Consider the following 17,797-nt stretch of genomic DNA (forward strand, 5'->3'; position numbering starts at 1 on the left):
TTTCAAAAGTTCGTAGATCTACTGAACACCGCGCATAGCAACATAAAGTTCACATCACAACAGTCAACTCACTTAATTAACTTCCTCGACACCACGATATCACTAGACAACGGCAACCTCGTCACAACCCTGTACAAAAAGCCAACTGACAAACAACAATACCTTCACTTCAATAGTCACCACCCGCGTCACTGTAAGGTTGGAATTCCTAATGGACAGAGTGTAAGACTACGCAGAATTTGTTCAAACGACACAGATTACGCTGAGAAGCTTGACGAACTCTGCAGTACACTTGCCCAAAGGGACTATCCAGACTCCCTCCTAACCGAATTCCGTCGCAAGGCACTCACACTCGATCGAAACGAGGTTCTGGAAAACCGAAAAAATCCCGACGCGTGCCAAATAAACTTCATCACAAGATATTCCAACGCACTTCCAAACATCAAAGCCATTCTACAGAAGCACGAGCCCCTCCTCCAAAGCAGTGACCGACTTAACAACATATTCACAAATCCCATACAGGTGACATACCGACGCGCAAGAAACCTGGCAGACTCCTTGGTCAATGCCAAAATCAGCAAAACGAGCGCCCCGTACACGGGAACACGACCCTGCAACCTCCCGCGCTGCAAAACATGCAAGCACGTTCAACACGCTAACTCCATCAAAAGCACTGCGAGCAATTACACCCACCCCGTTAACCACGCATTCACATGCACAAGCTCCAATGTTATATACTGCATTGAATGCGGCGACTGCTCTATGCAATACATTGGTGAAACCGGCCAACAAATGAACAACCGCTTTACCGGACACAGAACCGACACGTCCAACAAACTCCCCAAAGCAGTCGCCGAACACTTTAACGTTCCTGGTCACAATTTTGCCAACATTAAACTATATATTCTAGAAACCGGTTTTAGATCCACACGTGACAGACGTGATAGGCAGTCTTATCTCATATACAAGTTCAACGCTCTTCACCCGTCCGGTATCAACAAATCACAAGGCACCCTAGAAACACTTCACAAATAAAATATGCTTTTCCCATCTACCCCCATTATCATCTGTTATGTTCTGCATGGCCACTGCTTTCTGCTCTCTTTATTGCATGCCACAACTTTGTATTACAAATATATATTTAAAAAAAATTGCTCGTTCTGGAATTTTCCCCACGTAACCACTAACCTCCTTATCTTTCGCTATGCTTGCGAATTCTTGCCTGTTGTCCCGTTTCGTCCACGTGTTCGTGAACCTTCCATTTTTCTGCAACCGGTCTGTAGCCTAGATCACTACGTTCACATAATCCCCTCCACACTCTAACAAAGCAGCCATTCACTCCCGCCGTAAAAACCCGTACGGACCTTTCTTCCCTCTGGGCTGTTGACCCACAATTCGCATGAACCTTTAAACGCGTCACACCTAACCCTTTAAATTCCATGCCAATGATGAGGACGGTGCCCAGAAGAAGAACAGTCTCTGTTCGAAATATCGGCGGCTTCTGTCCTGAGGCAACTCCCTTCCTACATCTCTACCGGTTCGCTGGATTTCTACCCATCTGCGTTGGTTTCAGGCGTATCTTCCGACCTCTTCATTGCGTGTTTTACGCTCGATTGTAGCGAATTTTGGAAAAATCGCATACTTCCTCTTTTTTTCCTGCAATGACTATGAAAGTTACGTGTCTGGCGATTTTTCCTGTTGAAGTATTCCTTGGGGCCTTGGCAGGAAAAAAATATTCATTAAAATTTAATGGTTTGATTGTCCACAAAAAAGATCGCGAAGTAGGAGGAAAATTGCGAAACTTCCGGCCTTTGTATACCTGCACCGATTACAGCACGACAACCGGGATTTAGATGCTGTGTAGAGCATAGTTTCCTCTATCTGCAAAAGAAAACCACACAGTTCTTGGAGCTTTCTATGAGCCGCACCTGCCGTTCACGACAGGCACGGTTTTCGCCAGCGCCGCGAACTTTGCTCGTGTCTAGCACCCGCCACATTGAGATTTGGGAAGAAATGTTTCGTGGTGTGTCGTTTTGCACTATTAGCGACTGCTAAAAAATTTTTCGTAAAAATTCGGGATCGTTTTGTGAGGGCCGAGCAGGTCAGCTGAATCATTTCGCGTGGAATCGCCCAGAAGCACACTCCGGCATACACGGGACGGTAGTTTCGCCTTCCGTCGACAGGGGAAAAATTGGCACTGGCGTTGTTCCGCTAAACTCCAGGCGCGCGCCCCTATACAAGCTAAACCGCCTTTTCCCGCATGCGTGAAGAGAAACGAAACTGGCGGCAAGCGTCCGGAAAAAGTCGTACTGTTGTTATTATATGTTCCTTGTTATCATCCAACAGTTTTCCTCTGCATAACCCGGACTTGCTTTCGAGATGGCTGAAGGCCCTAGGAATGCAGGGTTTCGTTTCTACGCGACATGTGAAACTTTGTTCCCGGCACTTCGACGCCAGCAGCTTTATGTCTGGATATCGCCTGAGCATGTTAAAAAAGGATGCTGTACCAAATGCAGTAGTGCCAAGCACATCTCAGGCAAGTATAGCGCCAAATCCACTTTATTGCATAGTGCCAATAGAGTCAATATAAATGAAATGGAACATCCTTGGGTACATTGTGTGCATGCCCATGACTGTATCCTACATCATTACAAAATCAAAGCAATGGAATGTCACACTGCACTGTAGAACGAGAAAGCTTTACTTGGTAATTAATATAGGTGCTCCCTGCTTTTCATGTTTATGCACTGAAATCATACCCTCATCAGCTTGATATTTGTCGATTACAGTAATCATGAACATCAGTCAGCCATGCTCTTTGTGTCTCTCCGTGTGTGTTATTATGCTGACTCCGTGTTTGTTTTTACAGGACAATGAAGCAGGATGCAGTACGGTGTTGGATCGGCCAGCCAATCCTCTTACACTTGCTGCACCCCCTGTAGGGAGCAGTTTTCACTTGTGACTCCATGCTAGAAAGATTTTAGAGAAAATATTCAACCACGGCCAAACATGATGTAAAAAATTTAGGCTTAGTAAAGTTAAGACAAAAATTGTTATGCAGGTACATATGCCAATGCAGCTTCATGAGGAGCATCCCTACTGTAGACTCCCAAGGAAGCACAAACTGGTAAATACATGGTCACGTTTCTTCTTCAGTGTGGGCATGACGCCGCTCATAGCCATAGTTGCTTCGTGGTGCTAACATGAAAGTAAGAAAGAAGAAAAAACTTTGTGGGCATCATTAGCCAAAACAAGCTTCACCTTACTGCACTTTTAACAGACCTCTGTCGTGGTTGACACTCACGAAACTGGGCAGGAATCCCCATCACAAGCATCACACATGGGAGGAGACAAATCAAGCCAGCCAAGTGCATCCCCAGAAGTTGACACTGAAAGTGTTGAAAATGTCTGCTCCGAAACAGTGACCTGTACACCTCAGGAACAGGGAACACCGAAAAGGCGAAAGCTACATTTAATGAAACATTTAGCTGTTGACGTGTGCTCTGTTATTAAATAGTGCATACTGCAGGTATCACAAGGTGACACGAATATTGAGAGTCCCACCACACCAAAGAGCACAGGAATTCGGAAAGAGCATGCTTACCAGAGCAAAACAACTCCCAGGTTAAGTGTACGGCAACTAAAGCAGAGGAATCTTCACTTGAGTGCAGTCCGCCGCCGTCTGCAGGTGACACTGAAAAGAAGACGCACAAAAATAAAGAAGCTGGAAGATCTCATTGCAGAACTGAAACAGGAACACCTACTGGCAGAAGAAGCACAGAGCAGGATTGAATCTTTTGGCGAACTACCCAAAGATGCCCAAACTGCGAACTGCCCAAACAAATCGAAGAATGGAAAAAGAATGTGAAACGTTCAAAAATGGGCAGTAGGTATTCTCAGGAGACACCAAAGTTCGCCGTGACTCTGCACTTCTATTCCCCCCGGGCCAACAACTATGTGGCAAAAATGTTTCCTATGCCAGCAGTTGACACTCTTCGTCAGTGGTCAAGGGTCGTAGGAGCGTGGCCGGGATTCACTAAATAGGTGCTTGATCATCTGAAATCCAAACACCAGAACAGTGAGCGAAGGGACAAGCTGTGTGCCATTATGCTCGACGGGATGAGCATAAGAAAAAAATGTGAAGTCGACAAAGCCACAGGGCGCCTCATTGGGTTTGTAGATTTCGGGGACGCCCACACTCCGCATGAAACTGATGACGCACCACTGGCGGGTGATGCACTTGTGTTCATGGTAGTGGGTGTGGCCTCACCATGGAAGGTACCTGTTAAGGGAAAGGGAGAAGGGGGTGCTCGCGCACGCCTTCACTCATTGTACAGCAGTTCTAATCATCTGTTCATTAAACCCTGTTCTGTTCCCATCTCTGGCGCTTCCTCAACAAATGGTGCCGAAACCCGGGATCGAACCAGCCTCCTCCAGTTTACGTTGCAGCGCTTCCGTAGTACTGTCATACCTACGGGGGCTGACGACCAACCTTCTGGGACTTCTGCAACAGAGACCGCACAGCGTAGAGACAATAAGGTCACAGGCGCGTCAGCATAACCTGTGGTGGAAGCTGTCGGTCGTCGCTTGCTTCCCACCCCTCTGGACACAGGACAGGAAGAAGCAATGGAACAAAGTCGGGTTGTGAAGCACGACGATAACTTTGGACATTCTCGGGAGACACGGGCAGCGCCGCATGCATCACCCAAGAGCCGATCGTACGATACGCCGGTAAGGAAACAACGCTATGAAATTTATGAAGAAACTGAACATGATCTATTGATGAGGGCTAACAAAACGCAAATGGCCGACGAGCCTCCTAGTTCGACAACGGTAACTGAAGTTTTGGAAAGCACGTCATCTGGCGCAGTAAAGCCATTGGAAAATCATGAGATTCTGAAAAATGCTGCTAACGTGGCCCAACGGCCTTCCGAACGAGGACCAGTACCAGGCGTAGCAGCAGCCATATCACAGCAACCGGCGAACGCATTGGTGCGTGCCAGTGCGAGAGAAGTTGAAGAATAGGAAGAACACGGTGCGCTACCCCGTCTTGGGGAGAATAGACTTCTCGAGCGTTCAGCAGAAGACGACCCACCAAAGGGTGTAGAAGCTGGTCGTACAGAGCCTGAACGTGTTTCACCACCGAACGACGAAACTGATGTGGGAGAGCCTATGTGGATGATAACAGAGCATGAGATGGTCGAAATCACGGAATGCGAGACGCCAGCGTTGACAGGAAAGATCACAGGAAATACAGTGCACGGAATTGTATCAGCCACGTATGTGCCAGCAAAGGCCAACGACGATCAGAGTACGTTGGATGAGAAGCCGGAACGGAGTCTCACTACATATGGGCCTCACAGACTGGGAAATAGCGAAGCTGCGGAACTACAGAAATCAGCAGTCGAGCATGCACGACAGAAAGACGGAGCATTATCGGGGTGGCAGCACGTGGTTGTTCCACCCATGGCTGCTGGCAACAAGGACATCAGAAATGACGTCACCGGATCAGACGACACAGCGGGGAAAAATAGAGAGCACGTAACAGCCACATGGGACCCTGGCGGAGAGAAGGACTCACGCAGCGAGACTAAACACGCACCAGCACTGGCGTCGGTCGCGGACGCTAACAATCTTGTTACGACGTAGACGCCAGGCTCGCTGTCGGGTGTCCCTGCACGAGTCGTTCATCATCGATCGTCAGTACAAAGTCGAGAGCACATCATCAAGTCGCGGGCCGGAGTGTTAAGGAAAAGGAAGAAGGGGGTGCTCGCGCACGCCTTCACTCATTTACAGCAGTTCTAATCATCTGTTCATTAAACCCTGTTCTGTTTCCATCACTGGCGCTTCCTCAACAATACCCTTTGGGTACTTTCTCAACAAAGGACTATCGGGCGAAATGATTAAAACCTCATGACAGAAGCCATAACAACAATAACGCCTAGAGGTTGTAGCAGTAGTGTGCGACGGCTTGTCGTCAAACGTAATGATGGGACGCCTCCTGGGGTGTCGAATACATGTCGACAGCACAGACGACTTCAAGACGCATTTCCCACACCCCTGTGACAAGGAGAAAAGCGTCCATCTAACCTTCGATGCGGCCCATGGCCTCAAGCTGCTTCGAAATGTAGTGGGAGACCACAAAGTGCTGCACAGTAGCTACTATGGGGTGAGATTTAACAACATCTGTACAATGCAGCACACGCAAGTTGAACAAATTTTCTCTATTCCCAGACCATCAAGTGGGACCTCATTGAAAAGCTACAGAAGTCCCAAGAGGCCGAAGGACTTCGAGCCGCCAACAAGCTAACTAGAGCACATGTTGAGTTCCGCCGCCAAATTATGAAGGTTAGACTGGCTGCTCAGACCAGCTCGTCAGTGAGCAAAGCGCTCGACTTCTGAAGACTGCTCGAAATTACAGATTTTGAGGGCAGCGAGGTCACTGTGAGGTTCATGACAGATGTGGATCAGTAAGGAACTTCCACCCTTTCTGATAGCTACTGTCCTGACATCCTTTCTTTTTTTCTCTAGGTCATTCGATATACTAAATTCACATAGCCCCGAAGCGACTGGGTTCAAGGCACCGTTGCGGAGCTCCTCCATAACACAACAGAAGGAAAAGATAAGGCTATCTTCAAGGTTAATGACGCTACACTTATCCTCTGGCGTACCGGTCACCCAGCACGGTCGTCGCATGTCCGTGATAAGCCTTGCCTTTACACTAAAGAGCATAGCAGAACTTGCGGAGGAACTCTTCCAGAAGGACGCGTGCAAGTAAGTGAAAAGAAAAAAAAAGCATGAGAACATGGCAAGAGAGAAATATCTTTCCTACAGGTGCATCACAACGTATCGGCTGATTCAAGACCACCTCGAACTTTTCTTCAGCTGTATACGACAAAGGGGAGGCTGGAACAACAATCCCTCCGCGTCACAATTTAGGTACGCCTACCGAAAATTGCTGCTGCATGCTGATGTTCAAGCTCCCCGTACAGCCAACATATCTCCCAGCCTGGAGGGCATTGAGACCTTGTCTCACCAGGGTAGACCACGGCAGCAGGCATCAGAAGAAGATTTACAGAGCAGCTCTACTGAGGAAACCCAGGCAGAAACCAACCTTAGCACATTCCTTGATGCTATTGATCACGACTACGGTGTCCCGTCGGGTCTAAGCAGATTCAGCGAGGATGTTGTAGCGTACATTGGGGGTTTTGTCGTCAGAATAGTGTCAGCAAAACTCACATGTGATGGGTGCCTTGATACCCCTCTTGATGATGACACGTCAAGCCTTCTGATCATCCTTAGGGACAATGGTGGTCTGTTGAAGCCACCTTCCTTTGTACAACGGCTGCTTTGTTGTGCTGAAGAAACATTCCGGCTTGAGCAGTCTAAGTGCAGAGAGCTCACAGTAACCAACATTGTCCTGAAATCATTCAACTATTTCATTGCTAAACATGGTGAAAAGTTGCCGAGGTGTAAGCACTATGCTGATGAGCCCAGCCATATTATCTCTCTTGCAAAGGTAACACTACAGAGATACACAAACATCAGGCTGAGGGAACATGCACGCAGGGTTACTGTGGCAAATCGTGGTGTTCAAGTAAGGCAAATGCTCACGAAACAGATTTTGTTTCGTAACCAGTAGGTGTGCTGTGCAACTATGAAGGACATTTGGCAATTTCCGCACATTCTTGTAAATATTCTATGCGTATTCTATATTTTATTCTGTGCTTTTAAATATTCAATGTTTTGGTATTTCCATGTTGGGGGGGATACAATGTTTTAAATGCCTCACTAGTTACATTGTGAGGCAGTGTTCTGCTGGTACGAGTGGTTACCTTAATATATTTATATATACAGGATGTTTGCTCTAACGTGTACAGAAATTTTATTTAAAGCGAGCGATAAAAGTGAAACGAGCGCTACTTTTCAACTACTTGACTAAGAAACAAGTGCTACTAATGAAGCAGTACCTGTTTCTTAGTCAAGTAGCAGAAAAGTGCCGCTTGCCTTTCTTTATCGCTCGCTTTAAATATAATTTCTGGACACGTTAGAGCAAACACCCTGTACATCTAATTTGTATTTATGCTGTTCTATTGATACACAGGCTCTGAGTCCCTTCCTTTGTATTTTGATACTCCTCTGGTATTCCCTAAATTTTGTATCGTGCTATGTATTACATAGCTTATTTGCAGTGCATGTGGGTACATGTGCAGTATAACAGAGAAATCTTGGGGTCACCTTTATCCAGTTCCCGTCTTGCACAGTGTGGTTTCCTCTACATCACGCCAACTTCAGATTACGCCTCAGTCTACAATGAAGATACACATTCCAGCTGTAGTATCTTAACATGATCTGTGGCCGCGGCGGGAAACAAGCACGGGCTGCACGGCATGTTGCGTCCATTCTCTGTATTCAAGCTCTCGGTGCCCTGTAGTACCCACGTGAGATAATTGAATTTTTCGAACCCCGAGATGGGCGATTCCTCCTTCACGCCCGCCGTACATAGCAACGTTCGCGGTGCCCGTATCCCGCAAAAATATGATCCACAGCATTTCTCGATGCGATATCAGTCTCGTAATCGCACAGCAATGTTTCTGTGAACGCTAAAAAGTACTCTGTTTGCCTTAAAACTTGCCCAGACCGACCCACACTTGTGATTCTTACAGCATCGCTGCGGATTCCGGGCACCGGCTGCTCCCATGTCACGTGACATCCCAGTGTGGCCCACAAACTGCAAAGCTCCGCCGTATCTGGGCGGGGAAAACTCGTTGGATAACATTGTCCATGCCAAAAGTTTGGCGGCGCCACGACCTACTAGATTATAACGACCATGTCACAATCACCGAACCCTATGAGGAGCCTGTCCGCACGATCCGCCAGGGGCGCTACTGATCGGCACGCCACGATTGGACGATGGAAATTTGAATTCTGAACGCGCAGAAGCGTGTGTACGACTACCGAAGCGGACGACAGCGGTAGCTCGATAGCTCCTATGAAAACGCGTAGAATGATGATGATAATCAACCTCAGAATAAAACATCTGTGGAACGTCCACCGCTTGTACAGAAATACTAAGGTAAGCTGAAGTACAAAGTATTCTAGAAGTTGAGAAAGCAATAACTGGGACGATGAGAAGCGCCACCGCTACATTCCAAAAATGCGGCGCAAGGAAGGGGTGCGCACGACATGGTCGTTATAATCTAGTAGGTCGTGGGCGGCGCACGGGTGGTATCAGGAGGAGCCTATAGGTGGTGCGCGAACTCCGTTCTCTAGAATCCTACTATAATATCTCTATGGCTCCGACGCCATATTGTGGTACCACCGGATCGGAATATCTGTGCGTGTTGACGACGTTGGCGGACTGTCTTTTGGATAGCTTCCTTCCACAACGGATATACGGCTTCATGTGTGACGAAAGTGCAAGCAAGAAACATATAGACAGCTTGGACGGTGACCATCTGTCCCGTTATCGAACGAAAATAGAGTTATGCTTTGGCGTTGGTCCGTATCAAGTCCGTACGCTCTAAAGCGTAGTGACTGTGCACACGATTTGTCATTGTGGCCTCAGGTGGACAATAGTGATATCCACGAATACTTTGTGATGAAAAATAACGTTATTTCTAAGAAGCAATTCAAGGCAAAGAAGGCACTGGAGGCATACAATTTTTTTTTGCAAGCGAGAAACCCGGACTGAGAGAGATTCAAGACGATCAAATGCTAGAGCTTTCACAGGTGAGAACCTTAATTTGACTCCTTGATATGTCTTATCGTCACAATGAGGTATCACAACATGAGGATGCTATGTCGTACAAAAATTTACGTCGACGTTATAATTACACTACGATAATACGATATCGCATGTGCAACAGCACTGTGCGAAGCAATGTGTGCAAATAGAGAGATTAGGAATAAGAGAACTGCTTGAGTTTTGAACACCAAAATATCCAGTGTTTCAGTGAACATAATTTCACTGTTTCACTGTCAATTATGTTCACTGTAACACTGGATATTTTGGTGTTCAAAACTCAAGCAGTTCTCCTATTCCTAATTTCTCTATTTGCACATATTGCTTCGCACAGTGCTGTTGCAGGCACATTCATATGACACTAGATGTACGCGCAAAAATTAAATAAATAAAGCAAGATTAAGATGTTGAGAGGAAGGGGGTGTAAAATGTGGTCATAGTAGATCACTGATAACATGCACACTCTACAAGACCTCTTCAAGTTTTCTGTTTCATATTTCCAATATTTTTGCAGGTGAACCATCCCGAAGCATTGTCTGCACCACATCTCAAGGTGTGGATTTTGTTTAAAAAGATTGAGAAATTGTGACAGCCCCACTGCGACTGCATGGCGCCCGTGCCACATGTGGCTGCGCGCAGTTTGCTTCTACCTGGAGGCTGGAGTCCTGAAAGAAAACAAAAACCTGCACAGACTCGGAGAACAAGAGCCCCCTGCACACGTCAGGAAAGGCAATGCTCACCCAGTTGCAAAGATGGATTTCACATCTGCCAAACCATTTACAGTTCCTACGCCTGACATGATACCACAGCGTTCTTGCTGTGGACGATGAGTAGTCAAAGTAAAGTGCCCATTTTACATAGCAAACGAGAAGCTTGAGCAGCTGCGCAATAAGCGTAGTAGCTGCGTATTACTTAATATTGGTGAGCTCATAGCCTGCGATACTCATGCCTACTATTATCAGGTGCAATGTCAAATGCTTGTGTATCAGGTAGAGTGTGCAGACTTTGTGCTCTGGAAAAATATGAAATCTCTGTGCAACGGATTTCTAGGAATGATCAACTTCTTGAAGCTGCCATAAGAAAGGCTGAAGTGTTCTTCAGACATGCTGTTCTCAGAAATGGTGGAAAAGTGGTTCACCCAACAGAGAAAATAGGAGGACTCCGTGCAGATTAAAGCCTTATGTTGCAGCGGATGTTTGTGAGTCTATTATGCATCATGCATTAAGTCAATGGCGAATATGTACGATATGTTGGTAATGCAGACTTTATTGGTGCCAAATCATAAAAACCACACACATAGAGTTCTTTTCATTCAAGACAGCATATCGTTACAAGACAAGTCTGTTAACGTCAAAATAAGAATAGCACCCACTCGAACCACTCGGGAAAAAGGTGCTGAGGCCCAGAATTTCAACTTCAACTTTTCACTCTTTTCTATATTGCAAATTCCACGTTTTCAATGTGGAATCGGCTAGGGTTATCGATCCATACAATTCTAGAGTTAAACCTGAATGTTAGCTGGCAGCTAACTATTTTACGACCAGCCACCCTATTTTCACATGTTCTGTGTAACCGTCACTACCAAATGATGACGAGGTCAGCCGTTGGTGCTGTCGTCTAAAAAAGGAAGTAACTGTGCAATTTGGACATTCACTTCCTTCTCAAGCCCAAAAGGCCGACGCAACGTTTCCCACTTACGTGGGCATGTCGAATTCAACAGCTTTACTCAGTACGCTCCTGTTGTATTCATCACCGCATAATTATTTCCAAGCAAAACAGTTGCAAACTGTGTGTCCAGCTAGCAAGATTTGAGAGTATACGAGCAACAATGTCCACATTAACCTCTAGGCACCACTGAGTTACAGAGATTCGTCAGAGCACAGCACACGACAGCAATTTTGTCGGTTGGTGATTTACCATCCTTAGATGCCCTCAATAGCTGAACCGGTCGACAACGTTTCAAAATCATGTACTTGTTCCTAACCAGTCTGATCACTCTTTCAACGTGGATCCGGACGTTTGCCAGCTGTTTCGTGTGCTCAACTTCATTGGCACTCAATTGACGCTTTCCCCTGGTGAATGGTGGAATGTAAACAGAGCCCTTGCATACAAATGCGTAGTCCTCGGTGCATGAGGAACACCATTATTTCTTCAAAACTTGTTAAGGTGTTGGCACAGGTTTGCTGCACATGCTGTTCCAAAATGTTGAACACTTGCGTGAGGGCCAGAAATGACGGTAGTTCAATGTACAAGGACACTTTGTTGCGTCACTTTGCTGTGCCTCCTCTGTGAATTTCGTTGTCTTTACTGTGTCTCTAAGCTGGCAAGTTTCTGCACTGTGGTGCACAAGCTTTTCTTCCATCCTTGTGATGTCAGGACATGTCAATCCAGTTTGGCATCCTGCGCAAAGAAAAAGAAAATAACATGAGATGGTAGTCCATCAGTAGTTATTAACGATCTTCTGGATATCTCGTACACCATTGTGATATCTGTATAGGAAAAGCACAACGTCTCTGCAAACAGGATGTGAACAATGGAAATATCGGCAGATGTCAAAACTACGGAAGTATTGTACCCAGCCCACATACACATACACTATGGTTGTCACTTCAAGGATCCTGAAAATATGGTCACTTTAGTCAATGACCACAATGCAGGTGCTCAGGGGCATATACCTTTGTACTTGGCATGCCATCAGAAAGGGCATCAGCATCAAAAGGCTCTGAAATTTGTTGGTTAATGCCATCAACTTAGTCTGAAATGACATAAATATCATATGATAATTCCTAACTATATAGTGGAAAGACTTCAGTACCTGGTGAGGCTAGAATTGATGACACTGAACCCGGTGTTGCGTCTGTGGCAGTTGTGCCTACAGCTGACTGACGCTGCTTGAGCCTTTTGTAGCGGCTTCCATTAGTGGTAGCACTCTGCTGTCATAGCCTAAGTGCAGGCAAGGTGCCCAATCAGGGTTGCATTCGTCCAAGAGTTGTGACGGAGATCCTGCAAATTGTCCAGTTACTTATTTAGTGGTGAAGTGTGTAGATGATACTAGTAAGAAGGGAACGGAGGAACAGTCAGGTGCAGACGTGCAAGAGATCCTGAAACTATTCGAGATGCAAACTGTGGAAGATCATTTTTACATGGGACAAAGGAACATTTACAGCAACCCGCACAGTGTGTTCAAAGATACAGAATGGGGCACATTATGTTGGTGATGGTCAACCCGAATCACTGAATCCAGGGATTTTCCCAGTATCCACAATGCCCTCCTAAGACAGCCTCAACAATGCACAAAAAAGGGGCCCCAACAGTAAAATGCAGAAATACTTGACCGTGCCTCGGTTTCTATGCCATAGTTTTAGAGCGGGGACAGAAAAACAACTATGTGTGTTAACAATGCAAATATAACGCTCTAAATAACTGCACTGAACTGCGAGCAGCAATGTATAAACTGCATTTGTCGTGTTCCAAAGTCCAAATTGGGCATTCCTTTGGTAGGCGTCACCATTTGAAAGTTGGCTTCACCTAACAGTCCCGTGTACTGCGGGCAAGCACACTTCAACGAAGGCTTAATGTTGCTTAATTGTACGTTTGTAAATTTAGCGGAACTTTTCGATTCATTTATTTGTGTTGCGGGAAAGCCAACTTTAACCTATGACATCATAGACTTTGTTTAGTGATCAGTTAGGTTAGATTAGTGCGGCTGTGGCAGTGCGGCTAACCTAACTCCACTAAACTAACCCAGGACATCATCAACTTGGTTAGTTTAGTGGTAAGTTAGATTAATGAGGCCATGACAGCTTCCCTTGAACCTCAAAATCCATTTCCATAATGAGGTGAAGCCACCTTTCACAATGGCAACGCCAACCAAAAGAATACGCTGGTTTCGTGCCAAAAATGACGAAAAAATCAGCAAAAATCACGCTAAACAGCGAAGAAATGAAGAATGCAGCAACGCTCGGCGTTCCTTGAAGTGGGCTTGCCCGCAATACACAGAAGTGCTAGGTGAAGCCAACCTTCAAATGGTGACGCCTACCAAAGGAATGCACGAAATGGCGTGAAGGTGCAACAAAGCACCAGCTCCGGTGGCGCAGCGGTAACGCGTGCGCTTGGAGACTGGGAGGTCCGCGGTTCGAATCCGCGGGCCGGCTGTGCCGTCTGGGGTTTTTCCTGGGTTTCCCTCAGATGTGTAATAGGCGTATGCCGGCACAGTTCCCCTGAAGTCGGCCCATGGACGCAGCTATCCTCCCCCCGAGCGGATTCCGCTCGGTCTTCCACTTCACCCTTTCCTCTCCTCCTCTCCACCACCCTTCCCTTCCCGAGAAACATGCCGCCTAATCAGGCAGGCAGACCTCTCGGGTTCCTCCCAACGACACTCCTCCTCCTCCTCCTCCCCCTGCAACAAAGCATCCGCTTGGGCATCACTCTGTTTTGTTTTATGCTCATTCAGATTTACCCACACCTGAGATGAAGTGCCGTGAACAACCCTTGTACTTGTCCAAGTCTGGACTGAGGTCTTGTTGTTTATGCGTGACAGCCATTCACGGCAGCGCCTTTCTGAGAATTCCCGTGTCTTTTCACTCGTTTAGTTCGGTCTTTTGAAGAAGTGAGGGTCTGGCTGATTGCTCCTAGCCTTAAGCTTCTTCATCTGAGTGCGACTACTGCACCCGATAATGTCACAAAACCCCATGTGGAAAGAATCTGCGGGTAAAAATCACAGCGTAAGCCTTGAGAAAGTACGCAGCAGAGCGGCGATGGTACCACAAAATGGCGACCGGTCCCAGCATGCATCATTTCAGTGACGTAGGTGAATAGCTCCTATATGGCTGCCTCCGGGCGCATACATTAAGAGAGGGAAGAGCCCCGTTCAAACCATCCGTTCAAGGTCCGTTCAAGACCTGCGTTTGCTCTCCTCCGATCCTCCTCCCTGCCTTTCCTTTCAGCCTCTCTCGGTAAGATTTCAATGGGCCCCCGATATCACGTCGTTTTGTTGGTGCGCCGCAATGGATATTCTATATGAACGTATCGTTTCTCGGTTTGACGCTAGGCGTGCGGCACTACGATGGCGTCAAATTTCAAATTCGAATTTAGAGAATCCGCGGGATTGTGATGCATGAATTTTTGCATGTGGAGTCCCTTTTTGATGCTTTGTACTCTGCAACTACGAGAGGGCTTTCACAGTTTCTGGCCAGGGTCCCTTTAAAATGATTCCCGCATTTTCTTAGCAGTTCGACGATTGCTATTGCTTTACTCCTCGTTGCAGCAGCAGGGAAAGCACTCATCTTTAATTGTTTTGACTTTCAATTACATTACTTCAAGTAGCGGATGGATTAATAGGTTTCACACTCGAGTATACTTCGATGTCCTTTCAATAAGCTTCAATTGCGCTAGGTTAGATTACACTGCGAGTAAAAGGACAAGTATACGTGTGTGGACGCTGGACTACAAAATTACACTTCGCTGGGCGATATCAAATTCCATGGCTCTTATACCTGGTGTACAAGAAAATTATACGGTGCCAACTATTCAATATTAGAACGGCCGCTCAACGAGAAAGAAGAAGAACCGCGAGGAGGTTATAGAAGAGGATGATAATAAGTCGCACAATCTTGAGCATCCACCACTGTCACTGACTGTATCATGCCTGAACCTCCTGAACTATCGCATGAACTATCGTACCGGTCTTTCTCGGACGACTCTATAGGAACTACAACGACAGAACGTCAAGTTCTGCAGTACTACAAGGATGAAATGGCCAAGTCCAACACTATGCTCTATGTCACCCGGATCAGCTTTGCCATATTCGTTGTGTTCTGCATGTACTTACTGGTCACCTTTGTCTCGTATCGTGTTTGGGAAACTCCTTCTGCGATCCCGGTCTCCGTAGACCCAGCATACCAGAACGCACCGATTGTTGACTGCGCTGCTAACAACAGTGTTGTCATTAAATCTGACGCCCAGCTTCACGAGTTCATCTTGCAATCGCGTAATGCAACAGGGTTCAATACAGCTGACATCATTGGCGTCGCAACATCCACAATGGAGCCCATCAAGCAATTGGGCACACTACCGGCCCCTGCTGGCCGTCCTGACCACTTGCTGTTCTGCTTCTTCAATCACAGCTCTCAACTACGCAAGGGCGATAAAAGCTTCGATGTAGAACAAATCCCCGCCGCTTACTGCACGCATGTCGTTTACTACGCTGCTGGACTTGATGGTACGTTCATGATTCGAACTAGCGACCGCTTGTACGCTGATGGGCAAACAGATATTGGTATGTTTGCATCGCTCAAATCAAAGTATCCTGACGTCCTCTTCCTGCACGCTATCGGGGAAGGTAAAGCAGACTGGAAGGTGTTACAAGACATAGCCAGTACTTCGAGCTCAGTTACTAATTTCGCACACAGTGTCTTGAAATGGACAGTCAAGATGAAACTTGATGGAGTCGTGATCAACTGGAACTATCCGAAGAAAAGCGATAAGGACCACCTCATTCGTTTGATGAGTGAACTGAAAGCTTCTTTGTCCCGCAGAAACCTTCTGGTCGCCATTACTCTTCCGCATGAGCAGAATTTGAGACATGATGGTTTCGACGTATCACGACTCTCAGGCTACGCAGATTTCCTGTTGTTCTCCATGTTCGGCACCCATAACTATACGAGCCCAAAAACTACGTTTCCGATCACCAATGAGGACGTCATGTTGTTTCCGAAAACGATAATGAAGGAAATGGCAGAGCGGAATCTAGGAAAAGCTTGCCTGATACTCCCCGTCCATGGTTTGTCCTTTTCATTGCGGTCAATATCTCAAAGACATATTGGAGCAGCAACCAAAGGCTCTGGTACCGTATTGTACAACGAGATATGCAGGAATGACTGGTCTCTCGTGAAGTCCGAGCTCTTTCACACATTTGCAGTGAAGGAGAAGCAGTGGGTTGGGTACCATGACCAGTACAACTTAAGGAACATAATGCTTTTGACGAAGCGGCGTAATGCAATTCGTTGTTTCGCTCTCTGGGACGTCAGCTCTGATGACTTCCGTGGGGCATGTGGAGAACGTTTTCCAATCGTGCGGACGTGCTACCGGAATCTTCGCCCAACCGTAGATGATACACTGAGCTGGGTTGACTAGTGAGTTAAGTGCGACACAGGATTTGGGGAAATAAAAGTTTCTTCAGCAGGTCTGATACCTACATATTATACGCACGAAGTCAGCCATATGCACCACAAGGTTGTCCCACGGTTCAAAGAGGTAGAACGCCAAGACATGCTCAGGTCATCAGGAAACGTCCCAAGGATGGACTAAGTATATATAAAGTCTGTTCACCGTTACCGCCTAAACCAGTACGTGGGAGATTCTTGCCAATGCATACGTCCTGTGGTCGTCTGACAGGATGTCACTAGGACGCTTTGGTTACTGGTTCTCGATAGGCTTTACACGTGCCTGCTCTTATTATCTAGGGCTTAAGCTGCCGAAGTATACATGCCCTTACGCACTACAAACTCCGTAAATATGCATGCACTTATGCTCTGTAAACGACAGAGATATGCCCTGTTTAATATGCGATAGTGAACCGCGCCTCTGACACGGAATTTCCTTACGGTAACGTTGTCATGGTGACTCGTCACCCGTTACCAAGCAACCGAGGCGCTATCGACCAATATGGTGGTTCCGAAGCCTCGCCATTTGATTCACGAAATATATGAGCGTAGGGTTACCGAACTAAATGTTATTTGGTCGCTGTAGGCATCGCAAAGCAGAACAATGCAATGTACTGCCAGCGAACCTCACTGAAACAATGTAACGGATGTACTCATCGCCGTTATACGCTTCATGCAAAGCGTCCCCCGCGCTACAGAAAATCCTGGCAGCGGCCACAGGAACTACACTCTAAAATCGGTACCTTATAACGTACCTTATATCGAGCTGCACCTGGTAAATATCAGGTACATCAGTGCTTTTCCGCAGTTGCTTTAAGAGGTACAGGGCTAGACAAAGGATCTCGCTTTGTATGTATGAGGTACAAACATATTTATGGGGTACACGGTC

The 17,797-nt window shown here is 46.6% G+C and overlaps 1 protein-coding gene and 1 long non-coding RNA gene across 2 annotated transcripts; one reads left to right on the top strand and one right to left on the bottom strand.

Annotated features, from left to right (window-relative positions):
* Positions 1-3,378: 3,378 nt before the first annotated feature.
* On the bottom strand, positions 3,379-7,268 carry LOC135396000 (uncharacterized). Its single transcript, XR_010423238.1, has 3 exons — positions 7,240-7,268; positions 3,605-3,694; positions 3,379-3,389 (listed from the first exon to the last, which is right to left on the bottom strand). It is a non-coding gene; the product is annotated as an uncharacterized LOC135396000 (long non-coding RNA).
* Positions 7,269-15,352: 8,084 nt separating this feature from the next.
* LOC135396001 (chitinase-3-like protein 1) lies at positions 15,353-16,927 on the top strand. Its single transcript, XM_064627078.1, has one exon. It carries the CDS (start codon positions 15,389-15,391, stop codon positions 16,877-16,879), a length of 1,491 nt encoding a protein of 496 aa, XP_064483148.1. The 5' UTR covers positions 15,353-15,388; the 3' UTR covers positions 16,880-16,927.
* The last annotated feature ends 870 nt before the right edge of the window (positions 16,928-17,797 follow it).

Source organism: Ornithodoros turicata, chromosome 5, assembly GCF_037126465.1.
Source record: "Ornithodoros turicata isolate Travis chromosome 5, ASM3712646v1, whole genome shotgun sequence".
In the NCBI taxonomy this organism is placed as follows: Eukaryota; Metazoa; Arthropoda; class Arachnida; order Ixodida; family Argasidae; genus Ornithodoros; species Ornithodoros turicata.